Source organism: Manis pentadactyla, chromosome 1 (assembly GCF_030020395.1).
Source record: "Manis pentadactyla isolate mManPen7 chromosome 1, mManPen7.hap1, whole genome shotgun sequence".
NCBI lineage: Eukaryota > Metazoa > Chordata > Mammalia > Pholidota > Manidae > Manis > Manis pentadactyla.
The window spans coordinates 42,472,579-42,495,881 of NC_080019.1; the positions used below are offsets into that span (position 1 = coordinate 42,472,579).

The following is a 23,303-nucleotide window of genomic DNA, read 5'->3' on the forward strand; positions in this document are numbered from 1 at the left end:
TCCTACCATTTGCAACAACATGGATGGAGCTAGAGGGTATTATGCTCAGTGAAATAAGCCAGGTGGAGAAAGACAAGTACCAAATGATTTTACTCATATGTGGAGTATAAGAACAAAGAAAAAACTGAAGGAACAAAAGAGCAGCAGAATCACAGAACCCAAGAATGGACTACCAGTTACCAAAGGTTCAGGGACTGGGGAGGATGGGTGGGAAGGGAGGGATAAGTGGGGGAGGAGAGCGGAAAGGGAGCATTACAATTAGGATGTATAATGGAGGGGCATGGGAGGGGCTGTGCAACACAGAGAAGACAAGTAGTGTTTCTACAGCATCTTACTACATTGATGGACTGTGACTGTAATGGGGCTTGTGGGTGGGACTTGGTGATGAGGGGTGTTCCTCATGTAACTGTAGATTAATGATACCAAAGAAAAAGAAAAAAAAATCTTCGATGTGATACACGAAGACACACTCACCAGAATGGCTGAGATTACAAAGACAAAAAAAATGTGGGTTGGCAAAGATTTGGCGTAATCCAGAACTCATGCACTGCTGGTGGGAGCATCATTTGGTAAAAGAACTTTGCAAAACTGTTTTGCAATCATTACTAAAACTAAACAGAGCCTGGGGAAGGCAGTATAGCATAGAGTAGACAAGTAGTGACTCTATAGCATCTTATAACGCTGATGGACAGTGAGTGTAATGGGGTATGTGGTGGGGACTTGATAATGGGGGGGGGAGTCTAGGAACCATAATGTTGCTCATGTGATTGTACATTAATGATACCAAAAAAAGAAAAAAGAAAAAAAAACTAAACATAGCCCTACCCTATGACCAGAAGTTTCACCCCCACCCAACAGCACTATTTGTATTAGCTAAAAACAGGAAACTACCCAGATATCTCTCAACAATAGAATGGATACATAACTGTGACATATTCACACAATGGCATACCATACAGCAAAAAAAAAAACTATGACTAGAAACCATAACACAGAGATGTCTCAAAACATAATACTCAGTGAATGAGGCAGACACTAAAGAGAACACACCATGTGATTTCGTTTACATGAAGCACAAAGCCTTCTACTGTTATAGAACAGTGTGGTGACTGCACAAGGGTAGAGGGTAAGAGGTCTTCTGGGGGGCTGGCAACATTCTGACTCTTGAGCTGGAAAATACATTAAACTCATTCTAGACTGGGGTGGAAGAGCCAGGAAAGAAGAGGTGATGCATCCAGCTACTGTAATGTAACAGCATTGGTGCTTTTCCCTATTTCTCTAAAAGCCCCCTATGATTCAGTCCTGTTGGCTGTCCCTAGACAAGGCAAGGTCCAGAGCACATAATCTTCAGCAAGAGAATGTCCACAAGAACCAAGAATACCTGCTTGGGTCTGCCCTGGCTGAAGCCTCCATGTCAGGGGCACTCAGAGTATTAAGTCCTAAGTAATATCCTACTTGAGCAAATCAGGTAACCAGTTTGAATTCTGGCTGGTAAAAATGCATGCACACACACACATACATACCCTTCCCACACTTTGGCCACGTCGTCCTGTGGCAGAAGGGCTAGAGAATGGCCCCTACCCTTCTAAAGGACCCTGACTATACAAAAGGTCCCTCCATAGACCAGGGGGACCCGCTGCCCCACAGAGTCTGCATACATTGAGACCTGCAGGGCTATGTCTGCTCTGCGCATGAGGCTTATGACTATGCCACTATCAGGTGTCCTCCCCAACCTGAGCAGCTGGGCTTTACCATCCTGATGTATAGTTTGCCCAATACTTCCCCCACACGCAAACAGCCTCTTCTGGTTCTACTCTCTTTTTGCCCTAGTGCCCATGGAAACCAGTGGGCAGAGGGGGAGTCATTTCTGAAGCTTGAAATACAACAGATGGCAACTTCCTTTCTTCTCCAATAGAGCCCAAGCACAGGCTGCTGCTGCTGGCATCTGCTACTCAAACCCCCACAGCAGCCACGTGTGTCAGCCCCACCCCTCAACTAGTCTCAGCCAGGAGTCTGGTCTCATAGCACAGCAAGGGATAGGGACCCTGCAGCTTTCATTCTCAGCAAATATTTCATCCTGTGATTTATGGCCTAAATTTATTTAACTTTGTTTTTGTTTTACTTTAAATTACATAGATGGTCTAAATTCTAAAATACAGATAAATGTTAAATTGCTCATAATATGAACACTGGAAAATAATCACAATGACTACTTGGGGATATACATATTTCCAGACATATCAGATAGAAAATATAACAAAAGTAAAAAAGTAAAATATAACAAAACAAACAGGATGAGAGGACTGTATTTAGTGACTGGTTTTCCATATTAACAAACCTCTAAATATGCTGCTGTGTGATTTCAATCCCCTATGCAGGGACATTGAAATTGTTTTCAATTTCTCGCCATTACAAAGATGTAATAAGCATCTCTGAATAATATCTGTGCTCACTTATCCAATTACTTCCTTAGAATATAACCCTAGACATTTCCACCCTAATTTTCTAATATACTGGGATTCCCCATTACCTTAAAGAAAGATCCCTCATGGAATGAACACCCTGCCCACATATTTATTTTTAAGTGCTGCAACCTTTCCTCGAAGAACCTGGTGCACAGAAGGGGAAAAGGGGACATAATCAAATCATCAGTGGAAATGGCAACTCTAAAAATGTTTAGTGCCATGTCCCTTGACACACAGCCTTTCTTGGAAGCTGAACTACAGTAGCATGACTATTTCCTGCTCTAACTCACACCAAGGAGCAGGCTGCCACCTTGCCTTTAGGACATTCATGCATCCAGTCAAGGACTGTGTGGGTGCCTACAGTGTGACCGGCATTGTTCATGGTGCTGGGCATACAGCAGAGCAGAAAACAGGTAACACCCCGTCCCCTAGACTTTCCTCTAGTCACAGTATTTGGACACTGACCTATACTTGGTTTCTACTCTTTTTGTTCTCTGCAGTTTTCTAGTATTTTTCTATACGTTACACGGTTCCTTATGAAAATAACAATACAAAGAAGAAATACAGAAACACATACACATATTTTGTTTTAACTTGTAAAATCTGTTTTCTGGAGCTTAACATTAAATACCTCTGTGTTTAATGCTAAACCCTTGTATCTTCACATATGAGCTTCAAGAGCAGTGTCCTCAGTGTTGCACCTCACGTGCCTGCTCAGGTTCTCCACAGGCCTGTGGGGCTGTTTCTAGGAAGACTTACCTTGTATTGAATAGAGCAGCCTTCACAGCAACAGAGATGGCATCAAACAAATTTCCACCACATTCCAGCAACTAAGGGAGACAAGGAGTGAGGGGGAAGAAATAGTAAGCATCATTTCTTGAAGTATCACCCCAATTAAAGGGCACTGGTTCCCATGAAATGCTCACTGTTTATAAAATAAACATAACGAAAACTTGGCTCTTCTCCTGGCTCACTGACACTCACCATGTGTTCATGCTAATTGCAAACGCTTTCTCATGGCTGTGCTTACAAGCACCCTGCATGCGAGAGCAGTTGGCCCTAGCTGTGGTTCCACCACTCAGAGGCCTCAGCCTGCAGCAGATCTCCCCAGTTGGGCCTAAACTGGAGGAGCAACTGATCACCTTTATTTTGCCCCAAATAGCTCCCAATTGCACTGAAGGCATTACTCTCATCTTTGCTAACATATGCCCGGCCTCCAAAAAAGCAGAAAATGGCACATTCACTGAGACTACAGCTGTTACCAAGATCATGTTTATCAGTGTAGATAAACTACTGTATGTGATCACCAATGTACAACTGACACTCAAACACATAACACTCTGTGTTTTATGTTAAGTATAATAAAAACTAAGGTCTTTTATACAAGTTTTTGCTCATGGACAAAAGTGTTGACCATACTTCTGTGTGCTCATTCAGCTGAGGAGGTTACAGCACAGTATTAAGTAGGTGACACATCCTCTGTCCTCATTTTAGAGAAGCCTTGGCCTCAGGTTACAGGTGAAGCCAACTGGGCTGCCCTGAGGAAGAAAGGAGAGGAAGTCACCGGTAGAAAGAAAAGTCATGTATTTCCATGTGTCATTGTCTCCTCTTCCCCTGAACTGTGAACTTCTGAGGACTGGACCCGGTCAAGTGTGTTCATTCTTGTATCTGCAGAGCCCAGCAGAACAGTTGTTGTGAAGAAAGAGCCTGGTGATTATTTGCAGAAGACAGGCAGGCCCTATGCCTGGTCCTCCCAATCACAGAGGTCAGGCAGTATGGGCCTGACACCCTTCTTTGCCACTTGCTGGTTATGTGGCCTCTGAGCTTTGGTTTGCCCCTCAGTAAAGCAAAGCTGCTGCTCTGCAGGGTGGCCATGAGGATTAAATGAGACCTGGCACATAACATATTAACAGGTGCTCACAGACCCTGCTTCCTCTCTTGCTGCCAAGCAGGCCCAGCCTAGCAAGAATCTTCCTGCTATGCACAATGGTACAGCCAAGAAGCAGGAAGGTGCGTGGAGTGGGACATGGAGACCCGAAGCTGCCCGACTGAGCTGTGTGAATAGGCCCAGATGAGCTGGGCAGAGAAGGGGAGGTTCTAGCATGACATCTTGTGTTAGAGTCGGGCCTGTGGTCCCAAAGAAGGTCTCGGGTGACCCGCCCTCTGGGGATAAAATCCTTCCTATAACAGGGATGGGGAAGGAATACAACTGGAGCAGACATAGTTGATCACAAACACACCTCCCTATTAGATACACAAATCCTAGAATGGTTCTTTTAGGGGGAACATCACAATTTACTCTGCTAGCCTCCTGGGGTTGAGTAGAGCCTACCAAGAAGGAAACGTGTCTCCCCACAGGAACCCTGCTCCGCTGGGTCTCCCCACACTGTTCCTGCAGAACCCTGGGCTCAGCACCTCCTGACATCTGGCCAGATGCTATGCTGACTCCTTGCTCTTTCCTTCCTGTGCCCAGTGCCCCAGACCACCTGCTGTTCCGCATCCCCATTCCTGGGCCCATCACAAGACAGCTGTGTGACTGACCTCCCCACCAAGGGTCACCTCTACACTGAAAACCAGTGCCATTAAGGAACTATGATGGACAAAGAAAAGTAAAGTTCCCATGAAGTTAAATTTCTACTCTCATAAAATAACCCACTTAAGGGGAAAAAAATATGTAAAAGCATGAAAACACAGAAGGTTGCCCAGTGAATATTTGAAAGATGGGCTCTACCTGAGAACAATCCAGACCAGTTGGTGAAAGTAAATCACAGAAGATTCATTTTTTGAAATCCCAGTTACAAGACTGGACTTCTACCACCTTCCTTCAAGCATGGACTCAATATATTCAGTATATTTTTAGACATAGCATAAAAACTTAATTCCCAAATAAAAGTCTACCCCTATCTCACATACACAAGGCACACTCCCATCAAGGTTGAAAGCAACCACTTGCTTTCATGGAAAAGAAGCCCCTCCATAGTTGTGAATTATGTGAATGACAAAAACTGATCTATCTCATTAACTAACTTCTTAAAATGTTTTTCTAATTCATTAAAAACTTTTCTGAGGTTTACATTTCAAAAGCTCATTTCTTCGTCCAAAAGAAATAAAACTTAAAAAAATTAGAGAAGAAATCCAAACGCAAGGAGTCTTAAAAAGAAAGGTCTGCCTATGACAGGGACACAGTGCACCTGGAGACACTCCTCCTTACCATACATCCCCTGCTCAGGGAAGAAGGTGCTGGTTCTAAGCTGAAAACACTGTCCCGTGTTCATGAGTTTTGCAAAAGCTTTCACTGACAGAACAGGCTTCTTGACTGAATCAAAAGAGCATCAGGCCCTATCACAGAGGCAGCCTCCTACAGAGCCACAAGCGTACACAGATGCTGAGAAGGGACCAAGCAGTCTCACCAAAGGACAGATGTGCTGCCCCACCACACTCATGCCTTTACCTTTTCTGCAGGAAAGGGAGAGGATGTAATGTTCTGCAGATGTGTAAGGTGGGGCTTTGGAGCTCATGTTGGGCTGCACCTCTCTGGGAAGCTATGAAGCTAAGCCTGCATATCATCAGAAAGGACCACAGGCTGCCAATTCCCACCTCCTTAAAACCTGATCCTGCAAAACTGCCTGATTGGTAGGAGTCACACTACAAGGTACTTCCTGCTTATCAAAGATAAGAAAAAGCAAATGGACTTATTATTTCATTACTTTTCACTATTAGCATCAGCATTCAGAACAGCCCCAACTGGCTGGACCATGGTCACCATTGCTATCTTTTGGCTGACTGTGCTCACTCTACTATCAAATTAATTTAAAAGTACCCAGAAAGTCTTACCCGGTTTCATGCAGGGCCAGCATTTAGAGACAGCCAAGCTATTCCTCATCACAAAGTTCACTATCAGTCCACAAGATCTGCTTGAATCTGTTGGTCAGTGGCTTAGCCTTGTGTCTTCAACTTGAAGTAGTCACTATTCTCAAGGTTCATAAAATTTAATGAAAAGGAATAAGCTGGACCCACAAGCCTGTACATAAACAAGCAACTGGCGAAATTAACTAGAGCTACGGGAGAGGTGACTGTCAAGCACCCAGCCCAAGCTCGGGAGCACCTGGGTGGGACAGCACAGGGAGGAAAGGGAGGGCTGGACTAGAAAGAGGTTTGCAGTAGCAGACGCTGGAGGAGGTACAGGTAGAATCTTGGGGTCCCCACCTGGGAAATGAGGGACACAGCTGGTGAGCACAGGATGTCTTCAAGGGAGGATGGCTCAGTGAGGTCACAAGCAGGCACCCGCACTAATCAAACCTGCCTGTGAGGCCCAAAACCACTGCTCACAAGCTGAGACCTGTTAGGCTAGTTACTTTACCTCTCTGTGTCCTGCTCCTTCACTTATAAATGGGCAAATACCAATGCCCTGTCATAAAACATTTGTAAGGGTTAAATGAAAATGCACGTAAAGAGCAAACCATCATTTCATGCAGAAGGATGTGTATCTCTGTAAATCCTACCATCAGCTCTGCCAGACACCATCTGGAAAGCATCCCTTGTTTTTTTTCTTCCCTGAAAACCTCTGTGGATAATTTTAGGTGCTGCCATGATATGACTATAACTTTACTGTAGGATGGCTTTATATGTAGGCTACTATACATGTGCTGTATTTAATAAAAACACTATTACAGGAGATCAATCTTTTTCCAACTAATCTCACCTTGGAAGTTGAAAGCAGCCCCTTGAAGAGCAGAAAAAGCACTGAGTGGAAAGAAGGCCGACTGGTCTCCAACAAAGCTACTGTAATGTGATACTTACCAGCACGTCCACATAGAGAATCCAGCAGTGCTCCCGTGGACTAATGCAGAGGGATTTGAGGTCCACGCTGCTCTTATTGTTAAATATCCGGGAGAGGGTGTTAGCAATCTCCGTGCCAAGATCATCACCTCCTCGACCTTCAAATTCAGGGGTAGCATTGGCTGAACTACATAGAAGGGCAACAGAAAAGCTGGGTGAATCTTCTCAAATGCAAAAATCAAAGGTGCAAGGCTTTATTCTAGCTTCCCTGCAGAACACAAGAACAGCCAGCGCTATAAGGAAAGCCACTCAGGTAACGAAAAGATGGCAACCACCACTTTCCCAGCCTTCAGACATGAGCAGTTAGCCGGACCAGCACTGTGCCCTGGGTTTGTCACTGGGTGTGATGGGAGGAGCCTGGACTTCCAACAGAAACCAACTTTAACCAAAGAGAAACAAGGGAGCAGTGGTAAAGTGAACCTTGGCCTGTGACAACTGACTCCCTCATCCTGAGAGCACAGTCATCTTCTCTGGCAGGCCCAGGAAGCCTGGGAGACCCAGAAAATCAGTCTGCTTACAGAGGGGTTACATGATGTATCATACTCTCAAAATCAAAGACCACACATAAGTACAATAACCCTTCTGGAATGATTTAGCAGGTTTGTATGATAGTACACCAGAGCTACTTAATAAACTTTAGATTATCACTGCACTCAAAAGCAGTAAAATGGAATAGGAGAGAAAGACTGCTGGCTGGTACATTTTAAGCTATCCCTTTTACTTTGTTATTTTTTAAGAGAAAACCTTTTCCATTTTGGCCTCTTGAATCTTATGCCCAATTATCTCAATAAAGAGTGAAGAAGTAGCAACATTTGCTACCCTAAGTACTACTCAAAAGTGTTTTACAGGAAATTTTTGAAGGTTTTGGCCTAACAAAACCCGACTCTCATAACCCTTAATACATCTGTAAGATAAGTAAACACTCTAGTAATCATTTACTGTAATGAATAAGGCGCAGAAGGTAAGAAACCCATTGTTTCAGTATGGACTATACAAAACCATATATTAAAGCTTTCTGTACTCAGTCCATCTACCCATCCACTCACTCATCTGGAAGGTACAGCCCAGTGCTAGGCAGAGGCAGAGGCAGAACCTAAGTCAGCCACTCCAATGAAGTAGAGGGGAGCAAACAGCAGCAGTGGGGTGCTAGGGAGGATGTCAGTCAGTGGTGAGGGTTATAGGAGACCTCAAACTTGAAGATGAGTGTAAGATGACCAGACCGCAGACCAACAGAGGGATTCCAAACAAAGCAAAATGCTGTGTAAAGGCTCAAGACCATGCTTATTCCATTTGTGAAATGCCATAAAAAATCTCACCTACTTTATTTAAATGTCCCTTTTGTAGAGCACTTCCTAATATGAGTGTAAGAATGAATCTTAAAATAATCAGTATATTGTTCAGTGTATAGTAACTTTGCTTCCCCGATCATACAGTCTTCCCTTAGTGAGGCAGGGCAGGGACATGAAACAAGCATCATGATTAATTTTTCCTGTCCTTGATGAAAAATGCCAAGATATAAATAGTATAGTAAGAATAGGAGGGAGGGAATTAAGACGGAAGCATGAGAGGTAAGAACGAAGCCTCCTCCTAAAACGGCATATAATATGAAAATATAATTAATACAACTAATACTGAAAGAGCAAGAGGAAAGAGGACTGTGCCAGACTGCATACACCTCGAGAAAAGAACAGACCTCACGGAACAGGGTAATGAACCAAAGCTATGGCCCAGCAGGACCTAAGCCCTTCCCCCACCCCAGCTCACCAGCAGGAGGAAGAGAAACAAAGCAGGGAGGGAGTGGAGGCCTATGACTGCTGAATACCTAACTCTGAGGATCTGCTCTGGGAGCACAAACCTACATTGTATGGTGCTCTGGTGATTAGGGAGGTTGGAAAGCTAGGACAGGCAAAATACCTGGAAAGACTGAGATTCCAGCTGCTTGTGGAAAGCAGAGATCCATATCCGGTGGCTCTGGGACAAAAGAAAGGTGGGCAGTCTGAGACACTCCCTAACAGCGAGAGGGCTGCTAAAGGGGCAAGGATTGCACAGAGTTTACTGCTCAGGAGAAAGGACAGGTAGACAAAATTGTCTGGATGCACTCTGCCCAGCAGGTTGGGAACTTTCACAATGTTCAGGCCTCCAGCCCCCTGGCTAGCTACCAGCTCCAAGGACCCCCACTGTGATATTCAGCCTCCTGCGCCTTCCTCCCAGCCAGCCCGCACCTAGCTCGCAAGCTGACAAACACTTCCCTGGCATTAGGCCAGAGGGAAGCCCCACCTACAGCAGCTACAAATGCAAAGTATAGAGGCTTATACCTGTGTGCTCGGCCCACTGGTTCTGGCAGTGGACACAGGCATAGCAGCCGGGAAGCAGAAAATAGCTCTTTCCTCCCCCCAGGCATGAATGCCACTCCCCTGCAACCCCAGATATTGCTCCAGGGGCTGAGCAGTTCCAGGAGTAGACCTTCTGGGCACTAGAGGATGTCACATACAAATATGAAATGTCAAAGGAACCTGCTTCAAAGCAAAACCATACATACACTAGAGAAAGAGTCAAATGAAACCAAACTCATGAATCTTCCTGAAAGAGATTTCAAAAAAAAAAATCATAAACATGCTCATGGAGGTACAGAAAAATATTCAAGAACTCAGGAATGAATTCCGGTCAAAGAGCCAATCATTTTGGAACACAGTATCAGAAATTAAACATATAATGAAAGGTTTTAAAAGCAGATTAGATACAATGGAAGAAACAATAAATGAAATAGAAATTAGAGAAGAGGAATACAAAGAAGCTGAGGCACAGAGAGAAAAAAGGATCTCCAAGAATGAAAGAATATTGAGAGAACTGTGTGACCAATTTTTCATATTAGAGGGGAACAAGAAGAAGAGAGAGAAAAGGGGATAGAAAGTGTCTTTGAGGAGATAATTGCTGAAAATTTCCCCATCTGGGGAAGGAGACAGCCTGTCAGGCCATGGAGGTACACAGATCTCCCAACACAAGGGACCCAAGGAGGCAACATCAAGACATATAATAATTAAAATGGCAAAGATCAAGGATAAGGACAGACTATTAAAAGCAGCCAGAAAGAGAAATAAGATCACATACAAAGGAAAGCCCATAAGGCTACCATCAGACTTCTCAAAAGAAACCTTACAGGCCAGAAGGGAGTGGCATGATATATTTAATGCAATGAAGCAGAAGGGTCTCAAACCAAGAATACTTTATCCGGTAAGATTATCATTTAAATTTGAAGGAGGGATTAAGCAATTTCCAGATAAGCGAAAGCTGAGAGAATTTACCTCTCATAAACTACCTCTACAGCGTATTTTGGAAGGACTGCTATAGATGGAAGTGTTCCAAAGGTTTAACAGCTGTCACCAGAGGTAACAAAACGACAGTAAAGAAAGTAGAACAGCTAATTACTAAGCAAATGCAAAATTAAATCAACGACCCACAAAGTCAGTCAAGGGATAGACAAAGAGTACAGAATATGATACCTAATATATAAAGAATGGAGGAGGAGAAAGAAAGAACCTTTAGATTGTGTTTGTATAGCATATAAGTGAGTTAAGTTAGACTCTTAGTAAGTAAGTTAACCTTGAACCTTTGGTAACCACATATCTAAAGCCTGCAATGGCAGTAAGTACATACCTACCGATAACCACCCTAAATGTAAATGGTCTGAATGCACCAATCAAAAAGACAAAGAGTCACTGAATGGATAAAAAAACAAGACCCATCTATATGCTGCCTACAAGAGATGCACTAGAAACCCAAAGACACACACAGACTAAAAGTAAAGGGATGGAAAAAGATATTTCATGCCACTAATATGGAGAAAAAAGCAGGAGTTGCAGTACTTGTATCAGACAAAATAGATTTCAAAACAAAGAAAGTCACAAGAGACAAAGAAGGACATTACATAATGATAAAGAGGTCAATCCAACAAGAAGAAATAAACATTATAAATATCTAGGCACCCAACACAGGAGCACCTACATATGTTAAACAAATACTAACTCAATTAAAAGGGGAAATAGAATGCAATGCATTCATTCTAGGACACTTTAATACACCACTCCCTCCAAAGGACAGATCAACCAGAAAGAAAATAAGTAAGGACACAAAGGCACTGAACAACACATTAGAACAGATGGACCTACCAGACATCTACAGAACTCTACACCCAAAAGCGCAGAATACACATTCTTCTCAAGTGCACATGGAACATTTTCAAGAATAGATCATATACTAGGCCACAAAAAGAGCCTCGGTAAATTAAAAAAGATTGAAATTGGACCAACCAGTTTCTCAGACCACAAAGGTCTGAAACTAGAAATAAATCACACAAAGAAAATGAAAAATCTCACAAACACATGGAGGCTTCACAACATGTTCCTATATGACCAATGGATCAATGACCAAATAAAAACAGAGATCAAGCAATATATGGAGACAAATGACAACAATAACTCAACACCGCAAAATCTTTGGATTGCTGCGAAGGCAGTGCTAAGAGGGAAATATATTGCAATACAGACCTGCCTCAGGAAAGAAGAACAATCCCATATGAGCAGTCTAAACTAGAAAAAGAAGAACAAATGAGGCCTAGAGTCAGTAGAAGAAGGGACATAATAAAGAGAAGAGCAGAAATAAATAAAATTGAGAAGAACAAAAACAATAGAAAGGATCAATGAAAGCAAGAGCTGGTTCTTTAAGAAAATAAACAAAATAGATAAACCCCTAGCCAGACTTATCAAGAAGAAAAGACAGTGTACACACATAAACAGAATCAAAAATGAGAAAGGAAAAGTCAGTACGGACACCACAGAAATACAAACAATTATGAGAGAATACTATGAAAAATTATACCCTAACAAACCACATAACCTAGAAGAAATGCACAACTTCCTAGAAAAATACAACCCTCCAAGGCTGACCCAGAAATAAACAGAAAATCTAAACAGACCAATACCAGCAATGAAATTGAACTGATGGTAATCAAAAACCTACCTAAGAACAAAAGTCCTGGATCAGATGGCTTCACCGCTGAATTTTATCAAACATTTAGTGAAGACCTAATACCCATCTCCTTAAAGTTTTCCAAGGAGTAGAAGAAGACGGAATACTTCCAAACTCATTCTGTGAGGCCAGCATCACTGCAATACCAAAACCAGGCAAAGACACCACAAAAAAAGAAAACTACAGACCAATATCCCTGATAAACATAGATGCAAAAATACTCAACAAAATATTAGCAAACCAAATTCAAAAATACATCAAAAGGATTATCCACCATGATCAAGTAGGATTTATTCCAGGGATGCAAGGATGGTGTAATATTAGAAAATCCATCAGCATCATCCACCACATCAACAAAAAGGACAAAAACCACTTGATCATCTCCATAGATGCTTAAAAAGCATTTGACAAAATTCAACATCCATTCATGATAAAAACTCTCAACAAAATGGGTATAGAGGGCAAGTACTTTAACATAATAAAGGCCATATATGACAAACCCACAGACAACATCATACTTAACAGTGAAAAGCTGAAAGCTTTTTCTTTAAGATCAGGAACAAGACAAGGATGCCAACTCCCTCAACTTTTATTCAATGTAGTTCTTCAGGTGCTCGCAACGGCAATTAGACAACACAAAGGGCATGGAGACTGGTAAGGAAGAAGATAAACTGTCCCTGTTTGCAGATGACATGATATTCTAAAAAAAAAAAACCCTAAAGAATCCACTCCAAAACTACTAGATCTAATATCTGAATTCAGCAAATTTGCAGGATACAAAATTAATACACAGAAAACTGTGGCATTCCTATACACTAACAATGAACTAGCAGAAAGAGAAATCAGGAAAACAATTCCATTCACAATTGCATCAAAAATAATAAAATACCTAGGAATAAACCTAACCAAGGAAGTGAAAGACGTATACTTTGAAACTACAAGACACTCATGAGAGAAATTAAAGAGGATACCAATAAATGGAAACACATCCCAAGTTCATGAATAGGAAGAATTAATACTGTTAAAATGGCCATCCTGCCTAAAGCAATCTACAGATTCAATGCAATTCATATCAAAATACCAGCAGCATTCTTCAATGAATTAGAGCAAATCGTGCTAAAATTCATATGGAATTGCAAAAGACCCCGAATAGCCAAAGCAATCCTGAAAAGAAAGAATAAAGCTGGGGGTATTTCGCTCCCTAACTTCAAGCACTACTACAAAGCTACAATAATCAAGACAATTTGCTATTGGCACAGGAACAGACCCATAGACCAATGGAACAGACTAGAGAACCCTGATATAAACCCAACTATATATGGTCAATTACTATATGATAAAGGAGCTATGGACATACAATGGGGAAATGATGGCCTCTTTAAGAACTGGTGTTGGCAAAACTGCACAGCTACATGCAAGAGAATGACACTGGATTATTGTCTAACCCCATACACAAAAGTAAACTCAAAATGGATCAAAGACCTGAATTTAAGTCATGAAACCATAAAACTCTTGAAGGACAACATAGGCAAAACATCTCCTGAATATAAACATGAGCAACTTCTTCCTGAATGCATCTCCTCGAGCAAGGGAAACAAAAGCAAAAATGAACACACAGGACTACATCAAACTGAAAAGTTTGTGTATGGCAAAGGACAATATCAACAGAAAAGGCATCCTACAGTATGGGAGAATAATTTGTAAATGACATATCCAACAAGGGGTTAACATCCAAAATCAATAAAGAACTCACATCCCTCAACACCCAAAAATCAAACAACCCAATTAACAAATGGGCGGAGGATATGAAGAGACAGTTCTCCAAAGAAGAAATTCAGATGGCCAACAGACTCATGAAAAGATGTTCCACATCACTAATCATAAGGGAAATGCAATTTAAAACCACAATTAGATATCACCTCACACCAGTAACGATGGCCAGCATCAAAAAAACTAAGAACAATAAATGCTGGTGAGGATGAGGACAAAGGGAAACCCTCTACACTGCTGGTGGGGATGTAAGCTAGTTCAACCATTGTGGAAAGCAATATGGAGGTTCCTCAAAATACTAAAAATAGAAATACAATTTGACCCAGGAATCCCAATCCTTGGAATTTACCCAAAGAATACAACTTCTCAGACTCAAAAAGACAGATGCACCCCTTTGTTTATCGCAGCACTACTTACAATAGCCAAGAAGTGGAAGCAACCTAAGTGTCCATCAGTAGATGAATGGATAAAGATGATGTGGTACATATATACAATGGAAAACTATTCAGCCATAAGAAACAAATCCTACCATTTGCAAAAACATGGATGGAGCTGGAGGATATTATGCTCACTGAAATAAGCCAGGTGGAGGAGGACAAGTGCCAAATGATTTCCCTCATTTGTGGAGTATAACAACAAAGCAAAACTGAAGGAACAAAACAGCAGCAGACTCACAGACTCCTAGAGGGGACTAGTGGTTACCAAAGGGGAGGATTGGGGAGGAAGGGAGACGGTGATTGAGGGGTATTATGTTTAGTACACATGATGTGAGGGGTCATAGGGAAGACAGTGTAGCACAGAGAAGGCAAATAATGAATCTGTGGCATCTTACTACACTGATGGACAGCGACTGCATTGGGGTAAGGGTAGGGACTTGGTAATATGGGCAAATGTAGTAACCACATTGTTTTTTCATGTGAAGCCTTCATAAGAGTGTATATCAATAATACCTTAATTTAAAAAAAAGAACAGGAGGGACTCCATCTAAAGGCTAAGATCCCATTTTAAAAACCAAGGAGTTAGGAATTAAGATTCCTAACATATTTTATGGTAATCAGCTGACAACCAACCCTATCTTAAGGCAGGGCAAGTAGTCCTAAATGATATGTCACCACTGTTTGAGGGTAACCACCATCTTGGAAACAAACAGGATCAAGAAAATCTTTGTGTTAAGTTTATCTGACAGAATATCTAGAGGACAGACTATGGATGGTGACATAATTTCTTTCACCAGAGATAGACATCACAAGGACCACACGTCAAGCCCAAGCTTCCCCCACCTTTGCCCCATTCTTGAAAACTTTAAAAGACAGAATCCTAACCCCTTAAGTGCACCTCCTCTCTGAGGTTGCCTGCACTCCCCTTTCTTTGAGCGTGTACTTGGCCTTGAATAAAGACTTCTCACTGCTCAACTTACTGTTTTGTCCCTGCGCTCTTCCAGTGGAAACCGTCTTTGTTACTTCACTATTTCATTCAATTTTCTAGACTTAAGTACAAGTCTTCACTCTCTCTGTCCTACTTCAGAAAAGTAAGGAAAGGCTACTGAGATCTCTCATTTGGGCTTGCAAGATCCCATTGCCTGGATGACCCAGACAGGACTGCAGCTGCAGGATCATGCTCTCTTTAGTAGCCTGCCCCAAAACCTCCTTTCCTTGCCTTTGGAAAGTTCTCAGAACATAATCTCACACCATCCAGTGCTCTGTGGCTCCCTCAATCCTGGGTGGTAGGGGCTTAGTTCCCACAGCATGCAAATTCAAGTGGACACTAGACGCCAAGTGACCTTCAGGAGTTGGCAAGGCATCTGCCCTATGCTGAGCAGTTCAATAACCTTCCCTTTTCTCCCTCAGGTCTTCCTTGTTCTCTGCTGCCTGCACAGCTCCTGCCATTTGCTGCTACTCTCTTTAATGAATTCCTTCCTTGCCTACATTTGCCCGACCTGTTCAATAATTCTTTCTCATTCAGAGTGAAGAACCCTCTTCCCCGAGGTCGAGGTCTCACTGAGTGCACAGGGAGAGACCTCCTGAGACTCAGCTGCCCAGCAACTATGAGCCAGGAGAAACCCAATGTAAAATCCCCAAGAGAAACTTTATTACCACCACAGGACCTTGCTGTTCCCCCACCAACTCTGCCAGACTCAGGCACTGAGCCATGAAAAGTAGCTCATTTGTGGTGAAATAATCAAGTCACCAGGGACCAAGTTTATTATTTTGCACAGCCAGCAAAACACAACCACTTCTAACTTAAACACTAAACAATCAATATTAAGTTTCTATCTTTTAAGTGTATAAAAACACATCTATGTAGACAAACCCAGCCAGAGATGCTTGTACTTCAAATGTGTGCCTTTTCCTGGTCACAGTGGGCCACATCCTCCTGTACTCAAGGACTGATGCAGTAACTCTTCTACTGCCCTAAAGGATGGTTTTCAGAATGTCCCAGGCCCAACTGGCTAAATTAATCTACCTACAAAGCCAGGCCTCATTGTTTTGGTTTTTTGGACACTGGGCTAATTTAAAGAGGAAAATTTTCCCATTTAAAAAGTTTTTTGTTTTTTTTTGTTTTTTTTTAACATGTTGTTCTTTCAGCATAGCTGATAGCCAGGCAGAGAGGAAGGTTTAGAGGCTCATAAGACCATGGACATCTCCCGTGTCCAGGTGGTGCCTCTGGGCAGCAAGCTGGGAAAGTGGATGGGAAGTGGCGTTCAGGGTGGGGATGGGGTGCAGTGCTTTGGGTAATATGAGAAAAGCCAGAAACCTGTATTCCGCCTAAGGATGAAGAGAAAGGCTGGCATGGAGAAATGAGGTTCCATTTCATCACAAGGGGTATTCATAGCACGGGACACTTTTTGATAGAGTTGGACAGAAATGTAGGCCTGGAAAGGGCCTTAGAGACCATCACCAGATAACAAAAAATACAAATGCTAGCAGAGGCCATCCAGGTGACTACATATACACAAACAAAAGACTACATGCCATCAACGGGGACTGATGGAGACTATGGGAAACTTTTCAGCCTTATCTAAGGGCATTTTAATTTGCCTTCAAAAAAAACCCGTAAGTGAAACAAAACTCTCACAGGCGGCATCTGACCTACAGTATAACATTGAGACCTCAGATGGTCCAACTCTTTCATTTTACAAGGAGGGGAACTTGAACAACCTTTCTGACTCTTCATTATGTGTCAGACACACTGCTATCACTCTGTACATGTGCTGACTCATCCCAGCCCTGAGGCTGGACACCACTTCAGAGAAAATGGAACAAGGTCATAGTAGAGGTCAGGTGATTTGACCAATGTTACACAACTGAGGAGCTAAGATTCTAACCCAGGCAGTCCTGCCCTTACCTGTTAGGCTTCACTGGACTCTCCCTGCATGTGTAATTCAGCACACTTGGCTTGCAGTCTAACATCAGTCAGGTTAATGTTCCTTGGGCCCGTCTTATGCTTCAGGGTCATGGAATGGGTGCTCTGATCTTGGGACTTCTTACTAAACCACAAATATTGGAGTCAAGGAATACAGACCAAGGGAATCCTAAATGAAAAGCGTGTCTCTCTATTAGGCACAAAGATTAAAAACAGAGAACACAAACTGGTAATCCTACCCCCAACTCAAGGGCATCACAATATATTCTTTCAATAGAGGAGTATAGTATACACTTGGAAAGTTTTGGGCAAAAAAAAAACAAGTACTCTTTTACAATTACCAAAACTAATTCAGACGTTTCGTAAAGTATGACCCAGACCCTCTCCCAGAGGTGTTGGGAAATTGCTTACTGAGCTGAAAAACTAATAAAAATCCTGGGAAAGCTGCCCCCGCCAGTTCTCCACCCCTCCTGATTCATCCACTCCTCCTGCTTGGCATCTCTGGTTCATCTGGGGTAGGCGGAGATCAAGGGCAGGTCTACCTGAAATAAGCCTTCAAACACTAGGCCCATTGTTGTTCCCCTTGCAATCAATCTAGCTTGCCAATCCGTGGAGACTTCTAGCCAGGTCAGGCCAGGCCCAAGCCAGAAAAAAGTGATTTAGTGTATACCTGGGGCAGGACTACCTCCAGGCCTTACCCCTCCAACAGGTCCCATTCCTCTGACTCCTCTGTGTGCACATGTGCTCAATAGAGAGCCTGCAGAAGCTTCACTATAAATGGGTATGGCAATGTAGCACATTTTGAGCTTTTCATTCGTAAGTCCTTGTTTGAAATTTCTGGGAGAGTTATCTCATCAGCTTTGACACTCAGAGTACAACTAGCACACTTCTGCAGGTTGCCTCTCTGCTTTGTCCCCATCGAGCCCTTCCGCCAAGAACAGCACCCCCTTCAAGCAGCATTAAGCAGGTAAGGAACAGAGATCAAGTGGCTCCACCCACCAATTCAGGGCTCAAAGCTTCTGGTTCAATATTAGCAAAAAATACAAGTGATCACATTGAAAAATAGGTAAAATCCCAAAAGTGACAGTTGTTGGGCATGCTGAACATCTATGAATGAAACATGGTCTCCGCAACTTCCCCTTATTAAAAACGTCTCCCTGAAAAGCTAACCCCACCAACATAGTGGTCAGAGAGAAGAAGAGACTGATGGACTGTCACCTTGTGGTAGCCCAGAGTGACACATGTTCACGAAATTATTATCTTGCTCTGTGCTCTAGATGGAAACCATGTTCCCAAAGTCTCAAAGTTCTTACTTAAAATGGCCTATTCTCAAGTCACACTAACAAACTGAAGACTTGAGACAGGAGCGAGAAGGTCCAAGCAGAGCTCAGGAACCCCAGGTCTTTACTACTCTACTGGGATGGGGATCAGGTACAGTGCAGCCAGGGATCCTTTCCAAAGGTATCATTCCTATGACACCGGGAAAAGTATGGAGGTGGGATGCAATGTCTACCTCAGGTGCCATGTATTACTCCAAGTAGACAAAACAGGAGAAAGCGCAGAAATGCAGTTAGTCTTCTGGGAATTTAAATAATTAAGACCTGCAAGTTGCTGGTATATAGTTTAGTCAACTGGGCTCAGCCTGGCAGGACCCCTCCAACCCCCATTACCTTCCTCCAGCTGGGTAACTGTTTCAGCCTGTGGATAGGCAAGTACTTGAAGCTCTCCAGCAGAGGACCCGTGCCCAGGACCCTGGTAGGGTTGGGGCAGGGGCAGGGGCAGCATCCTGATTGCTGGGTATATCCACAGGTGCCCAGAAGTCATTCCAATTCACTGGATTAGAATAAAGGGATTGGTTTGTTTACACAATTAAGAATTGTTCCTTGAAGCCCTAAATGAGATTCTGATAGGAAGTGGCTGCCAGCAATATTTAGTAAACCGCCCTTTCCCTTCAATGTAGGGAAATGAGGTTTTGAGAATCTCTCATGGTGATTTTATCTGCTGGACTGATAGTGTGTGTCTTGCCAATGGGTTTCAGCCCCAGGCAACTTCACTATGGATTCAGTGTGACCAAAGGACTCTCTGCTACTAATGGTTCAAAAGCAAGTTCTTCCTGCTTTTTACTAGTGTATGTCACTGGCCCCAACAAGCATTGGAGTTCTTCACTCAAGGGGCTACTAGAGAGGGCACTACACTGCTGTAGGTAAGCACCCCACTTGGCTAGTGTGGGTGTTTGTGCCACACCACTCCTTGGCTTTTGGATCCAGTCTTATACCCCCCACAAGATGGGATAGGTGGTTATTACCTTTATCGGGGCCATTCCGGTGATGGGTTCTGTAGCCAGCAAGGCGTGATACACAGCAGCCAGTTGTTTTTCAATCAAACAACCTCTGTCCCTTTCCAGAGTTGTGACCAGAATCCAACAGGTTGGTGAGTTCATTCAAGCCACTGCCAGAGACCCCAGCCATAACCATCTTCACTGACATGAACATCCAACTCACAGGGCCTTGATGGGTCTATCACACTCAAGGCCTGCATGGCCCTGACTGCCTGTTCTGCTGTAGTAAAGGCAGATGCACATTTCTCATCCCAGTCCCACCTGACGCCCTTTCGTACCAACCGGTATAAGGGCTTCAGAATTTGCGCCAAGTGCGGTATAAACACACTCCAGTAGCCTAGAAGACCCAGAAATTCCTGTAGCAATGTTACAGTTGTAGGGGTAGGAAAGGCCTGGACTTTGTCTATAACTGCTTCTGGTATAACTTTGGTCTTACCCAACCAGATGACCCCCAAGAATTTAACAGACAAACCAAGTTCCTGAACCTTGGTGCTGTTCACAGCCCATCCTTTCTCCTGTAAATGTTGCAGCAGTCTAGGTGCTGCACCTTCTAGATTTTCGTATGTGAGCATGACATTATCAATATAATGGTACAGCAGTAGCCAAGTCCTGGGCTACAAGTCCATGGCAGATGGTGGGGCTGTGGAGGTATCCCTGTGGGAGGATGGTGAAAGTCCATTGCCGTCCCTCCCACGTGAAGGCAAACTGTTCCTGACTTTCCTGCTCAGTGTCAATGGAGAAGGCACTAGCAAGATCTACCACATAATGGTATGTTCCTAGTTCATGGCTGAGGGTATCCATCAAGACTGCAACAGAGGGGACAGCAGCATGCATAGGGGATATGACTTTATTCAGTTCTCTATAATCCACAGTCATATGCCAGGAGCCATCTGGCCTTTTTACAGGCCACATTGGGGAATTGAAAGGACTATGGTTGGGCTTTATAATACCCACCTTTTCCAGTTCCTGAGGAGTTTCTCCAATCTCTTTATGCCCTACAGGCAGTTTGCATTGTTTGGTATTAGTCACCCGCTGAGGCACAAGCAAAGCTATGGGAGGGTGCCTAGCATGTCCCCTCAGAACTGCCTTCACCACATGTACTCTCAGTCTGAACTCACCTGCAGTGGTCTGCAAGCATAGACCCAGCAGGATATCAATCCCCAAAATATACTAAGGAATAGGAAATATATACACAGTATACTCTTTTGGAGGTAGATGCCCTATTCCCAAAGGGATTTGGGCTTTTTTCACCCTGATAGCCTTCTCCCCGTATCCATCTATGATAGCGGGGGTCCTGGGGAACTGCTCAGGGTTACCATGAATCAGTGAACATTCAGCCTCTGTGTCCACCAGAGCCAAGACACGTTGTATGTTCACTGGGGACCAATGGATAGCTATTTCAACATGTGGCCTCTGGTCCCCCCCTGGTCCCTCAGGGCAGATACCTTGACTTTTCCCTCAGTCAAACCGTGTTCCCCAATCACCTTCCTGTGTGGGCTCAAGTGCGGTTGGCTTTTTCTCCAGCAGGAAGTCTTGCAAACACACAGGCCAGACTCATGGCTCTGTCTCTGACCTCTGCCTCTTTGGCCTTAATGGCTGGAACTGCTGCTCTGGTATCAGCTGTTGCCATAGCTCTAGTAAGAACCTATATGACTTCCCATCTAATTTCCTTCAATCTGCTCCTGTCCGTATTAAATCAACCCACATCTGGGTCCTCGTAACCTTCATAGGGCCCTGTAAATTCTTCTTGTGAGTAGCAGGTCTTATTTCCAGATTCTCGTTGCTTCTGCCTCTCCAAAGTCTGCTACTGTATGTGTCACCTCACTTATGGGCTGCCCTAAGTGAGGGGAAAGAATAGCCACTAGAGACCCAAAGAGGGATGTAGGAGCCGTTTGAAGTACAGTGTTTCTCATCCCAGTAGTGCAAATCTCTTCATCTGGGTTATAATTCTCTGGACTATAGATGGCATTTCTTATGCCTAGCTCTTGTAGCACCTGTTGGAGTTCAGCATATGTCTGCCATCTAACAGGAGAGGATGGCAGATCACCCGGATTGGACCACACAGCCCGAAGTGCAGCCATAAGCCACTCAAGGAGGGAGTGACTCCCTGTGGTCTGATGTGCATTTTGTATTCGCTGCCTGAAGGTGGGCTGCACTGTCAGGGAAGACAGCTTCCCCATCTCTGATCCCGACAGAACAATTCCATGCACCCCTAAGTCCCACAGACGCAGGAGCCAAGCTGATATTGACTCCGAGGGCTTCTGCCTAAACTGGGAACCCAAATCCACCAGCTCAGCCTGAGTATAGGGGCGGAGCATAGAGTGCTCCAGGACCTGGGGAGGGGGCTGCTCCTCTCCTTGGGAGGCTCTCAGCTGCTGGATTTTTATTTTCTTTATAACCATTGGGAATGCTTTCAGTACAGGAGGCGCCAGTGCCTCTGGCACCACCCCTTCATCCTTCCCCAGCTCCTCCATTTCTGGGGCTGATGGCACCTTTCTCTCCCATCCCCCGAGCGCCTCCTCTGCTACAACCTTTACCTTTTCTACTGTGCCTTGCAGCAATGCTACCTCTGTCTTCAGAAGGTCTCTTACCTTCAGCTCAATGCTTCGCAGCTGATGTTCTCGTGCCACCTCCACCTGTGCTTCCCTCAGGAGTTCGTCCTTTTCCTTGATGGCCTCTTCCTCCTTCAGAACACCTGGCAGTGCTGCCGTCTCATCTTCCATGGCTCCTTGCTGCCAGCGCTCTCATGCTGCCTCCTCCCACATCCAGGCCAACTCCTTCCTCAGTGAATCCACAGAGATTTGCAGCTCGCATTCTCGTGCCGCCTCCTCCCGCATCAAGGCCATCTCCCTCTTCAGGGCATCCACAGAAGTCTGCAGCTCGCGTTCTCATGCTGCCTCTTGCAACAATGCCACTTCCCTCCTCAGGGAATCTGCTGAAGTTTGCAGCTCGTATTCTCGCGCCGCCATTTCTTGGGTCTCCTCTGTAGACCTTTTTAAGACTGTGAGAAGCAGCCAACTCACAGTCCCTGCTGACTCACGGTCAGTCTGCTTCTCAAAGGATCTGCTCACTCTACCAAGAGCCACCCCTCCTGCCTCAGGTGTCACCTCCACTTGCCTCCAGTCCTGGGGTGGGGCCCAGTCCTCTAGGAGGCAAGCCACCTCCGACCACATACTCATTGGGGGATGATCCACTGTCTCCCCATTCACAGGGGCAGCCCGCTGAAGCACCCCTCCCATAAGGGCAGCTTGTCTTTTCCCTTGGTCAACAGTGAACCCTGCCGACTTTCGCCAATTGTCTTGCCAATGAGTTTCAGTCCCGGGCAAGTTCGCTATGGATTCAGTGTGACCAAAGGAATCGATAGCAAAACGTTCTTGGGGTGAAAGGGTTTATTACACAGCTTTTTTTTCCGGCGGTAGGTCAAGCACTAGCGTCTCTGCCTCTGCCCAGAGCACTGGGCCGGGCTCTCTATATAGCGCAATAATAGCTCATTGCCTAAAGGC

At 44.1% G+C, this 23,303-nt stretch overlaps 1 protein-coding gene and 1 long non-coding RNA gene across 3 annotated transcripts in view; both read right to left on the reverse strand.

Annotated features, from left to right (window-relative positions):
* Positions 1–23,303, reverse strand: part of EXOSC7 (exosome component 7) — a 51,271-nt gene that overhangs the window by 15,673 nt on the left and 12,295 nt on the right. For both annotated transcript variants that reach the window (XM_036883915.2, XM_036883916.2), the window contains 2 exons: positions 7,266–7,431; positions 3,225–3,295 (listed from right to left, as the gene is read on the reverse strand). In XM_036883915.2, coding sequence (XP_036739810.1) covers positions 3,225–3,295; positions 7,266–7,431 — 237 coding nt within the window. The remainder of the gene's footprint in view (positions 1–3,224; positions 3,296–7,265; positions 7,432–23,303) is intronic.
* On the reverse strand, positions 14,102–20,536 carry LOC130682595 (uncharacterized). The gene is made up of 3 exons (XR_008995852.1): positions 19,768–20,536; positions 19,133–19,295; positions 14,102–17,631 (listed from the first exon to the last, which is right to left on the reverse strand). It is a non-coding gene; the product is annotated as an uncharacterized LOC130682595 (long non-coding RNA).